General features: G+C 41.6%; 2 protein-coding genes across 2 annotated transcripts; one reads left to right on the forward strand and one right to left on the reverse strand.

Moving 5' to 3' along the window:
- The first annotated feature begins 450 nt into the window (after nucleotides 1-450).
- LOC139404551 (KRR1 small subunit processome component homolog) lies at nucleotides 451-11,415 on the forward strand. Its single transcript, XM_071147250.1, has 10 exons — nucleotides 451-526; nucleotides 828-1,003; nucleotides 3,775-3,909; nucleotides 4,067-4,192; nucleotides 5,092-5,175; nucleotides 6,303-6,359; nucleotides 7,319-7,489; nucleotides 9,764-9,841; nucleotides 10,220-10,316; nucleotides 11,212-11,415. The coding sequence occupies exons 1-10, from the start codon at nucleotides 451-453 to the stop codon at nucleotides 11,352-11,354; spliced, it is 1,143 nt and encodes a 380-aa protein (XP_071003351.1). The 3' UTR covers nucleotides 11,355-11,415.
- A 1,338-nt stretch (nucleotides 11,416-12,753) lies between these two features.
- LOC139404554 (GLIPR1-like protein 1) lies at nucleotides 12,754-21,151 on the reverse strand. The gene is made up of 6 exons (XM_071147254.1): nucleotides 20,937-21,151; nucleotides 19,951-20,205; nucleotides 19,410-19,528; nucleotides 13,252-13,346; nucleotides 13,032-13,058; nucleotides 12,754-12,922 (listed from the first exon to the last, which is right to left on the reverse strand). The coding sequence occupies exons 1-6, from the start codon at nucleotides 21,126-21,128 to the stop codon at nucleotides 12,768-12,770; spliced, it is 843 nt and encodes a 280-aa protein (XP_071003355.1). The 5' UTR covers nucleotides 21,129-21,151; the 3' UTR covers nucleotides 12,754-12,767.
- Between the last annotated feature and the right edge of the window lie 358 nt (nucleotides 21,152-21,509).

Raw genomic sequence — 21,509 nt, forward strand, 5'->3', positions numbered from 1 at the left:
AGCTCGGGGATTCGATCTAGCAACCTTTCGGTTACTGGCCGAAAACTAAAAAACGGCTACCAAAACTCAAACCAACCACACACAAATCATATTCAAGTCAATAGAACACCGATCATCACACACATTGTAGAGACGCACTGTACAGCTAAACCCGACAAAACCAAGAATCAATGTTGTCCAAATCATTGATCGTATCTAGGCTCTAGGCTACCTACCGCTCCAATAATGTAGTGATAGGAACGACAAATCAATATGAAGGATAGATAAATAATAGCAAATATTGTAAGGATCGAAAGGGTTGTTGTGGCACAATTTTGCAAAGACTCTTACACATTGGGATATAGTTTCAAGAACGCTCTTAGCACGTAATGCAACGCAGCAATTTTGAATGCAACCCTCATCTTAGTTCCAAACTACGCAGTTCCGGTCTATATTTCCGGCATCACAAAAATGGCGTCCTCCACTAACGAGGGAAGCGTGAATGAAACGCGGTCGGAGAAGAAGTCGAAAAAGAATACAAACCAAGGTATTACAACGACATTGTCTAGTATCAGAAACAAATGTATTATTTCTTAATAATAGTCCACGTTTCTGGATACATGTATCTGAGCAGAAGCCTGATTTCCCTTGATTTGTGTAGCTCGCGCCCGGCCTCATGATTATTTATTTTGCTAGTATGAGCACTGCTTGAAGACTGCTACCAATTTGTTCTCAGTGAAATAACGTTTGTTCTATGGGAAAACGTGCATGCAATTTACCTACCTAGTTATGAAGCTAGCTATAACGTTAGGTGTGTTATAATCCTAGCTTTAATCTTGTATTTTCAGTGGATGAATCTCAACTCTTCGCTGTTCCCGATGGATGGAAGGAGCCAGCATTCACAAAAGATGACAACCCCAAAGGTCTACTGGAGGAGAGCAGTTTCGCCACTCTCTTTCCGAAGTATAGAGAGGCATACCTGAAAGAATGCTGGCCACTGGTGCAAAAAGCATTAGGCGATTCAGTAAGTTAAGCCAATTTAAAAGGGAAATATGCAGTTGAAATAATAACAAAGCGTCCATTCTGATACGGGTTTGGTTAAAAGCTGAGGGAAGTTGCTGGAGAAATGTAGCCACTCAAATTCATATTCAGAGCTATGAATGCAAGGATTTAACCATCCATGAGATCGAAGTTATAGCTTTAACAATGTCTCGAGGCTATAGTGTCTCCATTGTTTATTGGAATATAAAATGTATTTGGACTCTGATGGGCAGTTGAACTAAACCCACGGGGCAGTTATAGGGTCTATTCCAGAGTCAATGGCAATATATAATTAAAACGTTTAAAAAATGATGTAGGAATAGTAGAAAATTAGCAGAATGTCGGACAAAATCCATCTCGCTCCATCATCTCACACTGCCGGGCTGTGGGCTTCCTCTGATCACCATATTTGGTTGTGAGTAGCAATACGGCCAAAATATTATATCACGGTATTTAAAAAAAAAATGTATGGTGTGACAGTCTTTTTAGTTTTTGAATAATAAAGGTTCTACATTTGCTTTGAGTAGTGAGTGATCCTAGGGTGGCAACACATACATTATAAGTGGTTTCAATGGGTCTCCATTCTGATTGTTTTATACTGTTCAATTCAACTTCAACCAAAACAAATTTCAGCACTTATCATTTCTGCATTTCCTGCACTCGATTGCAGTGGTGGAAAAAGTACCCAATTGTCATACTTGAGTAAAAGTATAGATGCGTAAATAGAAAGTGACTCGAGTGAAAGTGTCACCCAGTAAAATACTACTTGAGTAAAAGTCTAAAAGTATTTGGTTTTAAATATACTTAAGTATCAAAAGGAAATGTAATTGATATAATTAACTTAATTATCAAAACCAGGTGGCACCATTTTCTTGTTTTAAAAAAAATGTATGGATAGCCAGGGGCTACAACACTCAGACATAATTTACAAACAAAGCATTTGTGTTTAGTGAGTCCTCAAGATCCGAGGCAGTGGATGACCAGGGATGTTCTCTTAAAGTGCGTGAATTGGACCATTTTTCTGTCCTGCTAAGCATTCAAAATGTAACGAGTACTTTTAGGTGTCAGGGATAATGTATGGAGTAAAAAGTACAGTATTTTGTTTAGGAATGTAGTAAAGTAAATGTTGTCAAAAAATAAAAAAAATAGTAAAGGACAGATACCAAAAAACTACTTAAGTAGTACTTGAAAGTATGTTTTACTTAAGTACTTTACACCACTGCTCAATTGATAATTTCCACACTGCCACATAGGGCTGCACGATATGGGCAAATAATCTAGGATGTATTTTTAACCAAATGTTGCAATTGCGATGTGACTTGCGAATTAGAGCAAAACTGTTGGAATCATGGAAATATAATGACTATTCTAATTCTATAGTTAGATTATAATAGTGGGCACTTTGAATACAGTGTTTGAGATGACAACGAATTAAAATGCCCGGGAGGAGTTATTGTGATCGGGTAGGAACTAAATTGTTAGTAAGTGTTTCCTAGGGGACCCCAAAGCTTTGGCTACATTTCATGTGTTCTCTTAGCTACTTGATGTAGCTAACATATTCTTGCTTTGCATATTCCTCTTTGATTTAGAATATACTGTTGCACAAACAACATGCTGATTTAGGTCTACACCATCACTGGTATTATCAGGCTGTGTTAGGTAGCTACGTTTGCTCATACTGTGTCTTTATTAGCTAGCTATTAGCATTAGTGGCTAACAATTACTGTCTCAAGATTTAGGGCAACTTGCTAAGAAAAGACAGACTAGCTGTTTGCTGATGTAAGAAACACAAAATAATAGTGTCATTATAGAACGCTAGTGGATTATTATTAAGAAGCAAAGTGAAAAGCATTGTTTTCATCAACATTGATACATTGACCATGCAGACTGAAGGTAAGTGTCTCGTGGTTGAGGAACATCAAATGTGCTCCTTGAGTGACAAGGTCTGTGTGGAAAATGGCACGGAGAGAAAGTGGAGCGAGATGACTCAAGTAGCGAAGTGAATTATAAAAATTGACATTACACATGGTGTATCACATTTAACAAACCAAACATTCGGTAAAGTAAAAACCCAAACCGGTCCCTGCATCAATACAGTATATCATGAAATATGGTATACCGCCCAGCCCTTGTAGCAACGCCAACTGGATGCTTCACATTTACACATCCGGTGAAATATCTGGCTCATTAATCTGTCTGTGGTGTCACTGTCTGGACCAGCGCCTATGTTATTGTTTTTGTTTTGTGGATGAAACAGAGGAGAGGTGTGTCGAGCGGTGGTAAGAAATGGCAGTACGTATTCTGCTGTTCTATAGCATGTGCAACACAGGAGGTTGGTGGCACCTTCATTGGGGAGAATGGGCTTGTGGTAATGGTTGGGTTGGAGTAGTATCAAACACATGGTTTCCATGTGTGATTCCATTCACTCTGTTCCAGCCATTATGAGCTGTCCTCCCATCAGCAGCCTCCCCTGGACTGTGCAATGATGTCTCAGGGGGACATTTTTGTTTGCAGTAAGATCACAATGTGTTGTAAGATCACAATGTGACAAGGTAGTTTCACCATTAAGGGTTCCAGCTTTAAGAGTAATGTTACATGTTGACAAGAGTTGATCCATTCTTATCAGCCCGTGTATAGGTGTCTGTGAACATGCAGATATGTAGCCATGTGAGGATGAATGATCCTCTCCTAGATTTAGGCACACAGCCTTTAAATTGTCCAAAACATTGATGTTCTTTTCTTCCTCATCAACAGCACATCAAGGCCACCCTGGATTTGATCGAGGGCAGCATCACTGTTTGCACCACCAAAAAGACCTTTGACCCATATGCCGTTGTGAGGGCACGGGACCTCATCAAGCTGTTGGCCAGAAGTGTGCCTTTTGAGCAGGTAGGCATGCTCTCTTGTTCATCAATTCATAGTTGAACTTCCAACAATGATCCTGATAATGTGGAAGAATAGTCAAAACTCTATACTTACCCCAAAGAAAGAAACCAGTACAAGCATCTTCATTTGGTTGATGTTTTCTTCTGTCTTCCACCTTTAGGCCGTGCGTATTTTGGAGGATGACATGGCGTGTGACATCATCAAAATTGGCACGCTGGTCAGAACCAGAGAACGGTTTGTGAAGAGGAGGCAGAGACTCATCGGACCTAAAGGATCTACACTCAAGGTGCGTCTTGTTCAACCATGCAGCCAGGGAGAGCGTTCAATGTGATACATAGTAGTTTTGTGTTTAGATGTTAGCGTCACTAGGTGGCAGCATAGTGTTATTAACACCTCCCAACGTTTCAGAATCAGTCAGCTCATCAAATCAAAGTTTATTTGTCATATGCACAGGGTGTATACATTTACTTGCAAGCTCTCCTCTCAACAGTGCTACAACAAAAATATTGAATTCAAATAAGTAGAAGAAAAAATGAGGACAGTATATAGCTGGAGAGAATGTGCAAAATAAATATAAAAGTAAAAGCACTTATTCAAAGTAAGTATATTTACTCTTGTAGGGGATATGGAGAGGGAAATTATTCTGTGCAGTAAGAAGCACTGTGCAGTAAGAAGTTTAAAGTTTTGTTGGTCTTCTGTACAGGATACACATGGTAAACAGCACAGGATACACATGGTAAACAGCACAGGATACACATGGTATACAGCATCCAATGAAATGCTTACTTGCAGGTTCCTTCACGACAGTGCAACAACAATAACAACAACAACAACAACAACAATAATAAAAGATCAGAATACAAACAATGTAAATGGCTCAGTAGAATAGAATAAACTATTTAGCGTAAGTATAATACAGGAAGGCCCAATTTATAGTCAAATATTTACACATGTATCAGAGAAAGGGGGGATTGGAGGGCAAGTGTTTCAATTGTGCAGTAGTAAAAAAGTCTGGTATCAGCAAGTATGTCTGTGCTAAGGTGCGGAGAGGCAGTGCAGGTGTTCAGTAGTAGCGGTACTGTCGGCGGTCGTAGTAGCGGTACTCTCGGCGGATGGAGATTGCTCTCCGTGGAACACATTCAACCTCCCTCTTACAGGCATTTATCTAACCTGTTTCCCCCTCAGGCATTGGAGCTGCTCACCAATTGCTACGTCATGGTGCAGGGGAACACTGTGTCAGCCCTGGGACCCTTCAACGGCCTCAAAGAGGTAAGCGCTGATTTCCTCAATCAGGACCATGTTCAGTAGGGTATACCATAGCAAAACATTTTGTAAGGCAAATATGTGTTTTTAGGTAGTACCTCTCCATTTCATTACGTTTCTAAATGCTTTTTCCCTACTGAGCACTATGCTGCTCTCTCTCTTAACCACACACTGGAACCACTGAAATAAGCCTGTTGAATTCATCAGGTGCCCATTTCTGCTATGGCAACAAATAATTTATTGAATTGGCTTAGGCCCACCTCTCCATAGGGAGATTAGGCCGTACAAATGTTTCAATTGATGGTAATAAATCCCTTTCAGATGCATACTATCACTATAGCCTCGGAAGCTAAGCAGGGTTGTTCCTGGTCGGTCCCTGGATGGGAGACCAGATTCTGCTGGAAGTGGTGTTGGAAGGCCAGTAGGAGGCACTCTTTTCTCTGGTTTACATTTTTTTTATCCCAATGCCCCAGGGCAGTGATTGGGGACATTGCCCTGTGTAGGGTGCAGTCTTTTGGATTGGGACATAAAACGGGTGTCCTGACTCTCTGTGGACACTAAAGATCCCATGGCAGTTATCATAAGAGTAAGGGTGAACCCCGGTGTCCTGGCTAAATTCCCAATCTGGCACTCATACTATCATGGCCACCTAATCATCCCCAGCCTCCAATTGACTAATGTCTCTCCCCTGTTACTATTCCGCTGGTTGTTGCTGTAAATGAGAATGTGGCCCAGCGTCGTCCGGGTTAGGGGAGGGTTTCCTTTTCCCGTCGCGCTCTAGCGACTCCTTGTGGCGGGCCAGGCGCTGCAAGCTGACCCCGGTCGCCAGCTGTACTGTGTTTCTTCTGACACGTTGGTGCGGCTGGCTTCCGGGATTAACAAGCAGTGTGTCAAGAAGCAGTGTGGCTTGGCAGGGTCGTGTTTTGTAGGATGCATGGCTCTCGACCTTCGCCTCTCCCGAGTCCATAGGGGAGTTGCAGCGACGGGACAAGACTAACTACCAATTTAATATCACGAAATTGGGGGGGGGGGGGGGGGAGTATATTAAACTTCCCTGGAGTGAGCAATAATTGTTTTTTGTGCTTTGAGTGACTCAATTATTATCTGCTAAAATATTATTTTTTCGTATGTAGGTACGGAAAGTGGTGTTGGATACCATGAAGAACATCCACCCCATCTACAACATCAAGGTAAGTGATACCTTTCTCCTCCACATCCAATGAGGAGGAGAAAGGTGGTCTATGTGGCACTTTGTCATGGTTCGTGGTAAACTTAAAGCAACCGACACTGTTCTATGTAAGAGGATGTGGGGTTTTTGTTGACGCCACAGAGGAAGTCCAAAACAAACTGGAGTCCTTTAGAATAGATGACTTGAACTTACCATGATCCCAAAAGGGGAAGTTTGAAGTTCCTTGACAGCTGAGAACAACATGCTCCAGACCGACTTATTCTATCTGTCATAACTTATTTTCAAGTTTTTTATCGTGTTTGGACAGTTTACAAATTCCTTTATTCCGATTGGCTCTCGTACACGAGGTTGTCAACAATAACCAAAATCTTAGCAAAACAAAACTGTTTTTTTTTATATGGTCAGGGAGGAAGCCATACTTAAGCTATTTTAGGCGTTTCTAAGCAGTCAAATAAATCAAAAATGTGAGGTGTTGCTTCTTTAATGCTGTGGCTCAAGGGATTTAAAGGAGCAATCCTTTAAATCCCATGAGGGATGGGCCTTTGAGAAATGTAACCACTCAAATTCATAGACGGCTATGGATGCAAGGACTGATCCAAGATGTCAAAATTATAGTTTAAAGATGTTTGTTGAAGCTACACCGTGTTTGTTTACAATGATATTGTTTACAAACAATCTTATATTTTGGGTTCTGCCGAATTATACTCTTCACGAATCAATGGGTGTGTATGACAAGAAGAAAAAGAACAAGGGATATATATATATATATATAGTAACTACATGGCAAAGCTCCAGAAATGATGCAGTAGTTCAAGCCAGTTCCATTTCTGGAGCTTTGCCATGTAGTTACCAGCATGTCGTCTGACTTCAACCGCCCTCCGTTTCAATAATCCAAGTTAATTCTTCCAACACCTTTCTCCCTCTTTCCTCTTGCGACCGTTCGATTGGGGTCGGCCGCAGACGCTCATGATCAAGCGCGAGCTGTCCAAGGACCCCGAGCTGCGGCTGCAGAGCTGGGAGCGATTCCTACCCAACTTCCGACACAAGAACCTGACCAAGCGCAAGGAGCCTAAGAAAAAGACGACAAAGAAGGAGTACACGCCTTTCCCCCCGCAGCAGCCTGAGAGCCAGGTTAGTGGGTCAGAACCGCCTCCCCCCGCAGCAGCCTGAGAGCCAGGTTAGTGGGTCAGAACCGCCTCCCCCCGCAGCAGCCTGAGAGCCAGGTTAGTAGGTCAGAACCGCCTCCCCCCGCAGCAGCCTGAGAGCCAGGATAGTGGGTCAGAACCGCCTCCCCCCGCAGCAGCCTGAGAGACAGGTTAGTGGGTCAGAACCGCCTCCCCCCGCAGCAGCCTGAGAGCCAGATTAGTGGGTCAGAACCGCCTCCCCCCTGCAGCAGCCTGAGAGCCAGGTTAGTGGGTCAGAACCGCCTCCCCCCCGCAGCAGCCTGAGAGCCAGGTTAGTAGGTCAGAACCGCCTCCCCCGCAGCAGCCTGAGAGACAGGTTAGTGGGTCAGAACCGCCTCCCCCCGCAGCAGCCTGAGAGCCAGGTTAGTGGGTCAGAACCGCCTCCCCCCGCAGCAGCCTGAGAGCCAGGTTAGTAGGTCAGAACCGCCTCCCCCCGCAGCAGCCTGAGAGCCAGGTTAGTGGGTCAGAACCGCCTCCCCCCGCAGCAGCCTGAGAGACAGGTTAGTGGGTCAGAACCGCCTCCCCCCGCAGCAGCCTGAGAGCCAGATTAGTGGGTCAGAACCGCCTCCCCCCTGCAGCAGCCTGAGAGCCAGGTTAGTGGGTCAGAACCGCCTCCCCCCCGCAGCAGCCTGAGAGCCAGGTTAGTAGGTCAGAACCGCCTCCCCCGCAGCAGCCTGAGAGACAGGTTAGTGGGTCAGAACCGCCTCCCCCCGCAGCAGCCTGAGAGCCAGGTTAGTGGGTCAGAACCGCCTCCCCCCGCAGCAGCCTGAGAGCCAGGTTAGTAGGTCAGAACCGCCTCCCCCCGCAGCAGCCTGAGAGCCAGGTTAGTGGGTCAGAACCGCCTCCCCCCGCAGCAGCCTGAGAGACAGGTTAGTGGGTCAGAACCGCCTCCCCCCGCAGCAGCCTGAGAGCCAGATTAGTGGGTCAGAACCGCCTCCCCCCTGCAGCAGCCTGAGAGCCAGGTTAGTGGGTCAGAACCGCCTCCCCCCCGCAGCAGCCTGAGAGCCAGGTTAGTAGGTCAGAACCGCCTCCCCCGCAGCAGCCTGAGAGACAGGTTAGTGGGTCAGAACCGCCTCCCCCCGCAGCAGCCTGAGAGCCAGGTTAGTGGGTCAGAACCGCCTCCCCCCTGCAGCAGCCTGAGAGCCAGGTTAGTGGGTCAGAACCGCCTCCCCCCGCAGCAGCCTGAGAGCCAGGTTAGTGGGTCAGAACCGCCTCCCCCCGCAGCAGCCTGAGAGCCAGGTTAGTGGGTCAGAACCCCCACACAGGCATGATATATTTATTTGTATCGGTTCCTGTGTCATACATGTCAGCCCAGTATACTAATCTTCATGTAGATGGCACGTCAAACGTAGCATACAAAGTGCAAGCACAGTACAATAAAAAATATATATTTTTAAAGTTCAGTTTCAAGATAACACAGGACATTGACAAGTCCTCTTCCACATACTGTAACAGGGGTGTGTAATAACTTTGGCTCCAGGCCCACATTGGGATTTCAAAATTCAGCGGAGGGCACAGATTTTTTAAAACTGATTTGTAAGTCAAAAAGCAATTTGCGAGCTGGAAAAGGGCACTTAAAAAAAAAAGAGTCCATTATTTCTGCGTAATTTCTATTTAGTTTTAGAAGTTCAAGAGTGGCCTGGAAATTATTACTCCAAGCCTGGAAATGATTACTCCAAGCCTGGAAATGATTACTCCAAGCCTGGAAATGATTACTCCAAGCCTGGAAATGATTACTCCAAGCCTGGAAATGATTACTCCAGACCTGGAAATGATTACTCCAAGCCTGGAAATGATTACTCCAGACCTGGAAATGATTACTCCAAGCCTGGAAATGATTACTCCAGACCTGGAAATGATTACTCCAAGCCTGGAAATGATTACTCCAAGCCTGGAAATGATTACTCCAAGCCTGGAAATGATTACTCCAGACCTGGAAATGATTACTCCAAGCCTGGAAATGATTACTCCAGACCACTCTTGAGCGTCTTATGAATATATTTTAAACTGCCCCTTTTCCGGCCCGCAAATTGCTTAGAAGTTCCCAATCTTTTTTAATCATCCTTGTACTATAACATACAACAGCCATAGAGCCTAACATCAACAGATGACTTGGTCTATAACTACTTGATATAACCCATCCATCACTAAACCTATCACTAAGCTTGTTCATACCCATGTTCCTGGATTCACTGTTTTGTTGTGTTTCCTGGTTGTCTAGATTGACAAGGAACTGGCAACGGGAGAGTTCTTCCTTCGAGAGAGTGTTAAGAAGAGGAAGAAGATGGAAGAGATAAAGGTAACCATGGATATCACTTGGCTGTTATCACGTAGCTGTTACTTGACACAGCTTTGTCCTTAGGTGTCGCAACCATCACGGGACTTGATAGCTATGCACCAGTTACTGTTTGTATAGCATTGCATGAGAAACGAATGACCTTCAAAAGACGCAACCATCACTGGACTTGATAGCTATGCACCAGTTACTGTTTGTATAGCATTGCATGAGAAACGAATGACCTTCAAAAGACGCAACCATCACTGGACTTGATAGCTATGCACCAGTTACTGTTTGTATAGCATTGCATGAGAAACTAATGACCTTCAAAAGACACACAACAGGATTTACTGTGCCAAATCCATTTGTCCTATGCCTGATTGTGTCTGTGTTTCCAAGGTGAAACAAGCCGAGGTGTTGTCTAAGAGGCAAGAGGAGCGAAACAGGGCCTTTATTCCTCCTAAGGAGAAACCTGTTATGAAGAAGACCAACAAAGGTACAGTGAATCATTTGAATAATTATGTTCTTAACTACCTTCTCTCCACCTGACCTTTGCACCCACTTCCTTCAAGCCATGCCAGACTGCTTCATGTCCCACACCAGTTAGGCAACCAGGCCCTTTCCTCCCACTTACAGATCTTTTGAAACTCTCTTCCCCACATAGTTGGGGCTTTTTAAAGCCGGCCTTAAGACTCATCTTTATCAGCTGGCCTACCCTTCCTCCTAGACTTTGGTTGTTGCTTTCATGATATGGATAATGTGGACGCTACCGTGATGACGGATAACCCTGAATGAATCGTGAATAGTAATGAGTGATGACGGATAACCCTGAATGAATCGTGAATAGTAATGAGTGATGACGGATAACCCTGAATGAATCGTGAATAGTAATGAGTGATGACGGATAACCCTGAATGAATCGTGAATAGTAATGAGTGATGACGGATAACCCTGAATGAATCGTGAATAGTAATGAGTGATGACGGATAACCCTGAATGAATCGTGAATAGTAATGAGTGATGACGGATAACCCTGAATGAATCGTGAATAGTAATGAGTGATGACGGATAACCCTGAATGAATCGTGAATAGTAATGAGTGATGACGGATAACCCTGAATGAATCGTGAATAGTAATGAGTGATGACGGATAACCCTGAATGAATCGTGAATAGTAATGAGTGTACACAAATATTATACTCCATATGAATATAGAGGTGTTCAGAAACATTCTATTATAATAAAATGATTTGATGCACTTTGAAATGATTCTTCTAGATATCATTAACTGACTGGTTAAATGAAGCATTGCCTGACCACATACTCCCACACAGCCACACCTAGCTGTTTAATGTTTAATGTTATTTTTATTTTACCATGTTTTTTCCTAGCTCCCTCAGAAGCCAAAATCAACATTGAGGCCATCAAGGCTAAGGTAAGGAAAGCCAAGACCAAGAAGCTAGGAGCCCCCTCTGTTAACCCTGTCCCACAGACCAAACCCGCCTATGACAAGAAGAAAAAGAACAAGGGCTAACCTTGGAAAAGCTTGGACAATGGACAATGTTCACTATTGCTGCATTCAAAACGAGGTATGCAGATCACTGGCGTGAAGGACGTCAGGTTTGTCAGGACATGGGTTTGTCTAAAAATGTATTTGGGATATTAATAGAATATCCCCAATTCCTCACAGAGATGAATCTTCCTCATAGTTTTGATGAAATTAATATGGAATGCCTCTGTCCTCAGAGGAGACAGTATACAGTAAAGGTGTCTCCCTATATGTGACACCCAATGCCTCAGTGTTACCTAGTTAGCCTGTGACCGAGGCCCGTTCTTCAATATTGTTTAGCAACTGTTTGTAAGACGTGCACAGAATGTGGTTCACCTGGTTTATCCCCGACGCCACAGATTCCTCCTCTTGTCCTAATCCTCAGAACAACTTGTACTGCTTTCCACCAACACCTGTCCATGTTAATATTTACAGTAAGCACTCTACTTTATGAAGACTGCAAGTATAATGCATTGGAAGGCTAGTAATGTTTCATAATGATGCTGACTTAGTCTGTTAATATACTCATTAAAAAAAACATGCATACTATTAAAAGCTTTTAAAGCTTTTTTTTATAGTCCTTATTATAAATGATTAACAAGGTATTAAGCTATATACCTGCAGGCTTTGAGAAAAGGCACTGAAAGTTTTAGTTCATGATTAAATGAACATTGTTGTCGTGTGCTGCTACAGACGTCAAGTGTTGCAGAAATGGGCCTAGAGGACTGCTGAACAGTGACATAGCATTGTGATGTTTAGGAGAACTGTGTGTTGGGCTGCATTCTTTGTAATTTGGTGTTGCTACTTCTAAAGACTCAATAAAACAAGTATATGATAATCTCTTATTCTGTATTTGTAGAATTGATATTCCTGTTAGGCCAAATGAGATGATTTTAGACACCGCTCTTCAACCTTCATAAGCTCTTGCGTTATGAGTTCTGCTGTCAGTGGTTGGTGAGCCTGGTCCCAGACTTGTTTGTGCTTTTGCCAACAATTGCTCATTGTTAAGCAAACATGATTTTGGGGGGAGAAACAGTTATTTTCAAAAATGTAATTTAACAGAAACACAGATTGTGAAATTTATGTGAGCTATTTGAGAACTATTTTTCCTGCTCTTATTTTAGGCATTGTTTACTTTAGAGTTTGTATTAAAGACTGCTGCATAACTCCTTGAGGTCAGTAAATCAACTTTTGGTTACGTTTTGGGGTAAACTTTCCCTTTAACACATTAATGGAAGCAGCAAAAGCAGCATATACATTTTAGTTGTAGTTCACTTTATTGTACCACAATGGGAGTTTGGTTTGAGGCTCTGCAGGAATTTTAAAAAGACAGGACCACATTGAGAAAGCCATGACAACAATGAGAACAGTGCAGGTCAATTAATCTAAACCTCTCAGCTATTCGTAAAAAAATATGCTTGGGTACAGTCTGTGTACTCCAAATGCGGCTACAAAGGTGAGGAGAAGGGCCAGGGGTCGGATGGCCAATATGGCCATGCAGCAGGGGCCACAGGTGGCCAGGGTGGGGTCCCAGTCGGGGGTCCATCTGTAACCTGTACACAGGTGAGAAAAGTAAAGGCTAATGTTGGTCACAAAGAACACATTCTGCCATTGTGGTTTAGGAAGTTCATTTAAATGAAGGATTGTGTATTCAAAACATACTTTTCTGTTCATCTCGTTTTGGATCGTCTGTAAAGAGAGAAGACAAGGCAGCTTTATTATGTCACGAATAGAACATGGTATTGGGTGTTGAAGGTGTAGCATGTACAAGGGAAAGAGTATTGGGGGTGTTGTGGAGGAATATGTTGAAGATTCAGACCACAGGGTTGTCCTGCATCTTGTTATTTTATTGGGTGTGGGAAATGGTAGCTGACAGACTCACGGCAGAGCTTGGCCTTGCATTGATTGTTTGCACCCTCACAAGAGCTGCATTCTTCCAACCCGTTCTGGTATGGTAACATCTCAACCACGTTTCCCCTGGAGAAAGCAATGCACATCCTTTTAATTTATCTCAAATGTTTCCATATTTCTAAAATCAGAGCATCTTAGATAAAAACATTTTGCCGAAGGGAAAGTACAATGTGTGCAAGGTTGCATAAGTCCAATAACCTTTCAAAAAATCCCCAGGTGTTCCAGAAATTATTCATTTTGCATCATATGATGCACAACGCAGAATCTTATGATGCAAAATGCATCATACCGGCTGCATTTCTGTATTTTAAAAGTTATATACAGTTGATGTCAAATGTTTAAATACACTTAGGTTGGAGTCATTAACTTGTTTTTCAACAACTCCACAAATTTCTTGTTAACAAACTATAGTTTTGGCAAGTCGGCTAGGACATCTACTTTGTGCATGACACAAGTGATTTTTCCAAAAATTGTTTACAGACAGATTATTTCACTTATAATTCACTGTATCACAATTCCAGTGGGTCAGACGTTTACATACAATAAGTTGACTGTGCCTTTAAACAGCTTGGAAAATTACATAAAATTATGTCATGGCTTTAAAAGCTTCTGATAGGCTAATTGACATAATTTGAGTCAATTGTAGGTGTACCTGTGGATGTGTTTCAAGGCCTACCTTCAAACTCAGTGCCTGTTTGCTTGACATCATGGGAAAATCAAAAGAAATCAGCCAAGACCTCAGAAAAAAATTGTAGACCTCCACAAGTTTGGTTAATCCTTGGGAGAAATTTCCAAATGCCTGAAGGTACCACGTTCATCTGTACAAACAATAGTACGCAAGTATAAACACCATGGGACCACACAGCCGCCATACCGTTCAGGAAGGGGATGCGTTCTGTCTCCTAGAGACGAGCATACTTTGGTGCGAAAAGTGCAAATCAATCTCAGAACAAAAGCAAAGGACCTTGTGAAGATGCTGGAGTGAATAGGTACAAAAGTATCTATATCCACAGTAAAACGAGTCCTATGTCGACATAACCTCAATGGCCGCTCAGCAGGGAAGAAGCCACTGCTCCAAAACCGCCATGAAAATGCCAGACTATGGTTTGCAACTGCACATGGGGACAAAACTCGTACTTTTTGGAGAAATGTCCTCTGGTCTGATGGAACAAAAATAGAGCTGTTTGGCCATAATGACCATCGTTGTGTTTGGAGGAAAAGGGGGGAGGCTTGCAAGCCGAAAAACACCATCCCAACCGTGAAGCACGGGGGTGGCAGCAGCATGTTTTGGTGGTGCTTTGCTGCAGGAGGGACTGGTGCACTTCACAAAATACATGGCATCATGAGGTAAGAAAATTATGTGAATATATTGAAGCGACATCAGACAGGAAGTTAAAGCTTGGTCGCAAATGGGTCTTCCAAATGGACAATGACCCCAAGCATACTTCCAAAGTTGTGGCAAAATGGCTTAAGGACAACAATGTCAAGGTATTGGGAGTGGCCATCACAAAGCCCTGACCTCATTCCCAGAGGAAATGTGTGGGCAGAACTGAAAAAGCGTGTGCGAGCAAGGAGGCCTACAAACCTGCCTCAGTTACACCAGCTCTGTCAGGAGGAATGGGCCAAAATTCACCGAACTTATTGTGGGAAGCTTGTGGGAGGCTATCCGAAACGTTTGACCCAAGTTAATCAATTTAAAGGCAATGCTACCAAATACTAATTGAGTGTATGTCAACTTCTGACCCACTGGGAATGTGATGAAATAAATAAAAGCTGAAATAAATAATTATCTCTACTATTATTCTGACATTTCAAATTCTTAAAATAAAGTGGTGATCCTAACTGACCTAAGACAGGGTATTTTTACTAGGATTAAAAGTCAGGAATTGTGAAAAACTAGATTTAAATGTATTTGGCTAAGGTGTATGTAAACTTCTGACTATCTTGAAATTGCTGACATGTAACACTTTTTGGGACTATATACACAATGGACTAATGAAACAAATACCAAAATAGTTTTGGGGTGGAATTTTCCTTTCAGTGTACATGAATTGTTAGATATTACTGCACTGTTGGAGCTAGGAACACACGCATTTCTTTACACCTGCAATAACATCTTTAAATATGTGTATGTGACCAATACAATTTGATTTCATTTGGTATATGTGTATTCAGTCTGCCTTACGCTTTGTGAATGTAATATGTGTATTCAGTCTGCCTTTGTGAATGTAATATGTGTATTCAGTCTGCCTTTGTGAATGTAATATGTGTATTCAGTCTGACTTTGTGAATGTAATATGTGTATTCAGTCTGCCTTATGCTTTGTGAATGTAATATGTGTATTCAGTCTGCCTTACGCTTTGTGAATGTAATATGTGTATTCAGTCTGCCTTTGTGAATGTAATATGTGTATTCAGTCTGCCTTACGCTTTGTGAATGTAATATGTGATTCAGTCTGACTTTGTGAATGTAATATGTGTATTCAGTCTGCCTTACGCTTTGTGAATGTACTATGTGTATTCAGTCTGCCTTTGTGAATGTAATATGTGTATTCAGTCTGCCTTATGCTTTGTGAATGTAATATGTGATTCAGTCTGCCTTACGCTTTGTGAATGTAATATGTGTATTCAGTCTGCCTTATGCTTTGTGAATGTAATATGTGTATTCAGTCTGCCTTTGTGAATGTAATATGTGTATTCAGTCTGCCTTACGCTTTGTGAATGTAATATGTGTATTCAGTCTGCCTTTGTGAATGTAATATGTGTATTCAGTCTGCCTTATGCTTTGTGAATGTAATATGTGTATTCAGTCTGCCTTATGCTTTGTGAATGTAATATGTGTATTCAGTCTGCCTTACGCTTTGTGAATGTAATATGTGTATTCAGTCTGCCTTTGTGAATGTAATATGTGTATTCAGTCTGCCTTTGTGAATGTAATATGTGTATTCAGTCTGCCTTTGTGAATGTACTATGTGTATTCAGTCTGCCTTTGTGAATGTAATATGTGTATTCAGTCTGCCTTACGCTTTGTGAATGTAATATGTGTATTCAGTCTGCCTTACGCTTTGTGAATGTAATATGTGTATTCAGTCTGTCTTACGCTTTGTGAATGTAATATGTGTATTCAGTCTGTCTTACGCTTTGTGAATGTAATATGTGATTCAGTCTGACTTTGTGAATGTAATATGTGTATTCAGTCTGCCTTACGCTTTGTGAATGTAATATGTGTATTCAGTCTGCCTTATGCTTTGTGAATGTAATATGTGTATTCAGTCTGACTTTGTGAATGTAATATGTGTATTCAGTCTGCCTTACGCTTTGTGAATGTAATATGTGTATTCAGTCTGCCTTATGCTTTGTGAATGTAATATGTGTATTCAGTCTGCCTTACGCTTTGTGAATGTACTATGTGTATTCAGTCTGCCTTTGTGAATGTAATATGTGTATTCAGTCTGCCTTACGCTTTGTGAATGTAATATGTGTATTCAGTCTGCCTTATGCTCTGTGAATGTAATATGTGTATTCAGTCTGACTTTGTGAATGTAATATGTGTATTCAGTCTGCCTTATGCTTTGTGAATGTAATATGTGTATTCAGTCTGCCTTTGTGAATGTAATATGTGTATTCAGTCTGCCTTTGTGAATGTAATATGTGTATTCAGTCTGCCTTTGTGAATGTAATATGTGTATTCAGTCTGCCTTACGCTTTGTGAATGTAATATGTGTATTCAGTCTGCCTTATGCTTTGTGAATGTAATATGTGTATTCAGTCTGCCTTACGCTTTGTGAATGTAATATGTGTATTCAGTCTGCCTTTGTGAATGTAATATGTGTATTCAGTCTGCCTTTGTGAATGTAATATGTGTATTCAGTCTGCCTTTGTGAATGTAATATGTGTATTCAGTCTGCCTTACGCTTTGTGAATGTAATATGTGTATTCAGTCTGCCTTACGCTTTGTGAATGTAATATGTGTATTCAGTCTGCCTTACGCTTTGTGAATGTAATATGTGTATTCAGTCTGCCTTACGCTTTGTGAATGTAATATGTGTATTCAGTCTGCCTTTGTGAATGTAATATGTGTATTCAGTCTGCCTTTGTGAATGTAATATGTGTATTCAGTCTGACTTTGTGAATGTAATATGTGTATTCAGTCTGCCTTATGCTTTGTGAATGTAATATGTGTATTCAGTCTGCCTTTGTGAATGTAATGTGTATTCAGTCTGCCTTTGTGAATGTAATATGTGTATTCAGTCTGCCTTTGTGAATGTAATATGTGTATTCAGTCTGCCTTACGCTTTGTGAATGTAATATGTGTATTCAGTCTGCCTTTGTGAATGTAATATGTGTATTCAGTCTGCCTTACGCTTTGTGAATGTAATATGTGTATTCAGTCTGCCTTACGCTTTGTGAATGTAATATGTGTATTCAGTCTGCCTTACGCTTTGTGAATGTAATATGTGTATTCAGTCTGCCTTTGTGAATGTACTATGTGTATTCAGTCTGCCTTTGTGAATGTAATATGTGTATTCAGTCTGCCTTATGCTTTGTGAATGTAATATGTGTATTCAGTCTGCCTTATGCTCTGTGAATGTAATATGTGTATTCAGTCTGACTTTGTGAATGTAATATGTGTATTCAGTCTGCCTTATGCTTTGTGAATGTAATATGTGTATTCAGTCTGCCTTATGCTTTGTGAATGTACTATGTGTATTCAGTCTGCCTTTGTGAATGTAATATGTGTATTCAGTCTGACTTTGTGAATGTAATATGTGTATTCAGTCTGCCTTATGCTTTGTGAATGTAATATGTGTATTCAGTCTGCCTTTGTGAATGTAATATGTGTATTCAGTCTGCCTTATGCTTTGTGAATGTAATATGTGTATTCAGTCTGCCTTATGCTTTGTGAATGTAATATGTGTATTCAGTCTGCCTTACGCTTTGTGAATGTAATATGTGTATTCAGTCTGCCTTACGCTTTGTGAATGTAATATGTGTATTCAGTCTGCCTTTGTGAATGTAATATGTGTATTCAGTCTGCCTTACGCTTTGTGAATGTAATATGTGTATTCAGTCTGCCTTACGCTTTGTGAATGTAATATGTGTATTCAGTCTGCCTTATGCTTTGTGAATGTAATATGTGTATTCAGTCTGCCTTACGCTTTGTGAATGTAATATGTGTATTCAGTCTGCCTTTGTGAATGTAATATGTGTATTCAGTCTGCCTTTGTGAATGTAATATGTGTATTCAGTCTGCCTTTGTGAATGTAATATGTGTATTCAGTCTGCCTTTGTGAATGTAATATGTGTATTCAGTCTGCCTTATGCTTTGTGAATGTAATATGTGTATTCAGTCTGCCTTACGCTTTGTGAATGTAATATGTGTATTCAGTCTGCCTTACGCTTTGTGAATGTAATATGTGTATTCAGTCTGCCTTATGCTTTGTAAATCTAATATGTGTATTCAGTCTGCCTTTGTGAATGTACTATGTGTATTCAGTCTGCCTTTGTGAATGTAATATGTGTATTCAGTCTGCCTTACGCTTTGTGAATGTAATATGTGTATTCAGTCTGCCTTTGTGAATGTACTATGTGTATTCAGTCTGCCTTTGTGAATGTAATATGTGTATTCAGTCTGCCTTACGCTTTGTGAATGTAATATGTGTATTCAGTCTGCCTTTGTGAATGTAATATGTGTATTCAGTCTGCCTTACGCTTTGTGAATGTAATATGTGTATTCAGTCTGCCTTATGCTTTGTGAATGTAATGTGTGTATTCAGTCTGCCTTATGCTTTGTGAATGTACTATGTGTATTCAGTCTGCCTTTGTGAATGTAATATGTGTATTCAGTCTGCCTTACGCTTTGTGAATGTAATATGTGTATTCAGTCTGCCTTTGTGAATGTAATATGTGTATTCAGTCTGCCTTATGCTTTGTGAATGTAATATGTGTATTCAGTCTGCCTTTGTGAATGTAATATGTGTATTCAGTCTGCCTTTGTGAATGTAATATGTGTATTCAGTCTGCCTTTGTGAATGTAATATGTGTATTCAGTCTGCCTTATGCTTTGTGAATGTACTATGTGTATTCAGTCTGACTTTGTGAATGTAATATGTGATTCAGTCTGACTTACGCTTCGGCATAGTTACAAACAAATATGGCTCCCTCTTTATCAGAAAACGAAGTCCTGTCGACGCCATTTGGGCATATTTGGACGGCGCAACCAACCTTGTAGCTCGTCGCCCAAACAACCTGGGAATGCAAGCAAGCATACAGTCGGCAAAGATGATGAAATATTGAGTTTCCCCTTTTATAGCAATGTTTTTACAATAGGTCAAATAGTGGGTGCTTATATTTGTTCTGTTTCACACATGTACAAGTGTGCAACCTGTGTGGTGTGAAACAGGTGTTTTTTGCATATCCCATGCTCCCTGAGACAGCTTCGGAGAGTGTGGTCAAGGCCAGGGATCAGCTGTTATTGACGGTGCCCCTGGTGCAATTAGGGTTAAGTGCCGTGCTCAAGGACAGATCAGTAAATGTTTCACCTAGTTGGCTCGGGGATTTGAACTAGCAATCTTTTGGTTATTGGCCCAACGCTAAAACTGCATTTTGTCGTTTTGATGGTTTTTAGCAGTGATGCAGTGATGCTGTTTTATTCAGTAGAGGACACGTACCTGTGTGTAGTGGCCACACATTTTCCCTGGTCTACACGCATTGCTTTGGTATGAGTAATCGTTCACTTCTTTGACCCATATATCCATGGCCCGCATGACGGAGAACGTGGAGGGCGGGTATCCTGCCCAGATGTTCTCTCCCACGGAGGAGAAGACAGGGTGGACCCGTCTGACCTCTTTCAGGTAGATGTTGTGCTGGAAATCACAGTGTCTTGCCCAGGCCCTTGCAGTGATGGCCAAGCCCTCATCCCACGTCTTGAAGGAAAAAAAGCAACCAAATTAGTGAGTGTCTAAAAAAATGACAGTATCTGTGATATGAAACAGATTACTCGCCTCTATGGATCTGATTGGCTTGTCCTCCTTTCATTCTAACATTGTTTTACAGGGCTCTACAGTGCGACCATTTTACTTGCCTATGCGGCTACATATTTTGTCTTCGACCTGGAAAATGTAGGATTCTAGCTTTATTACTTTACCTCAAATGTTTCATTGTGCTCCTACATTTCTTTGTGTGCCTACAGTTTTCAACTTAGGCGTTACACGTTCTTGTAAAAAAGGACAGTGTAGAGCCCTGTCTTATTCAACTATAGCTTACTCACAAGGCAATGTTTATATGCATTGTTGTTGCTTTAGGAAGCGTTTAAGCACTATTCACGTATTGCATATTCGTAATTGTCACTTTTCCAACTGCAAAAGCAAATCCAATTCTGAATCATTTACATGGAAGCAGTATTAGCTATATTATGGTATTACTGAGTTTTGACTTGGGAATACAGTGTTGCATGCTCTCATTTTTTAAACCTTTATTTAACTAGGCAAGTCAGTTAAGAACAAATTCTTATTTTCAATGACGGCCTTGGAACAGTGGGTTAACTGCCTGTTCAGGGGCAGAGCGACAGATTTGTACCTTGTCAGTTCCGGTTACTAGTCCAACGCTCTAACCAGTAGGCTACCCTGCCACCCCGTCTCTTTGTCTCACTGCTTACCATGTAGAGCATATTTCTGGCCGGTGGATTCACAGAGGATCGGTTGGCGTTGTGTATCCTCACGCAGTCGTCGATGAACTTCTTATCGGTGATGCCAGGAAATGGGTTGTACTCTGAGGACTCGATATTAGGGACAGATGAGCCCAGGAAAATCACAGCCCACAGCAATCCTTGCAGCAGTAGCTGCCCCATGCTTCAGGTACAGAGGATTGAACCAAGACAGGTCACAAACGTCTCACATCACATCTCCTTTCTCGGTAAAGCAGCTTGTTTCAAACAGGAACTGAGACGTCTGCATATTTTACTGCTGGATGGTGAGGAGGAAGGAAGTCGATGTGAAATTCTGTGTACTAGTGAGTCCATGTAGTAGTGTAATAAACTGGCAAAAGATGGAGGTAACCTACTAGGCAGAAAATGTTTGAATAAACGTTGTTTCCACGTCATTTAAACCGGAAAGAAATCCATGTGATGTCGTTGAATCAACCTGAAAAACTGATAGGATTTGCAAGAAGTCAACATAAGCACATTTCATCTTTTTTCCCACCCAACTTTTAACCTAAATCCAATGAAATG

This window comes from Oncorhynchus clarkii, unplaced genomic scaffold (genome assembly GCF_045791955.1).
Source record: "Oncorhynchus clarkii lewisi isolate Uvic-CL-2024 unplaced genomic scaffold, UVic_Ocla_1.0 unplaced_contig_1658_pilon_pilon, whole genome shotgun sequence".
Classification (NCBI taxonomy): Eukaryota; Metazoa; Chordata; class Actinopteri; order Salmoniformes; family Salmonidae; genus Oncorhynchus; species Oncorhynchus clarkii.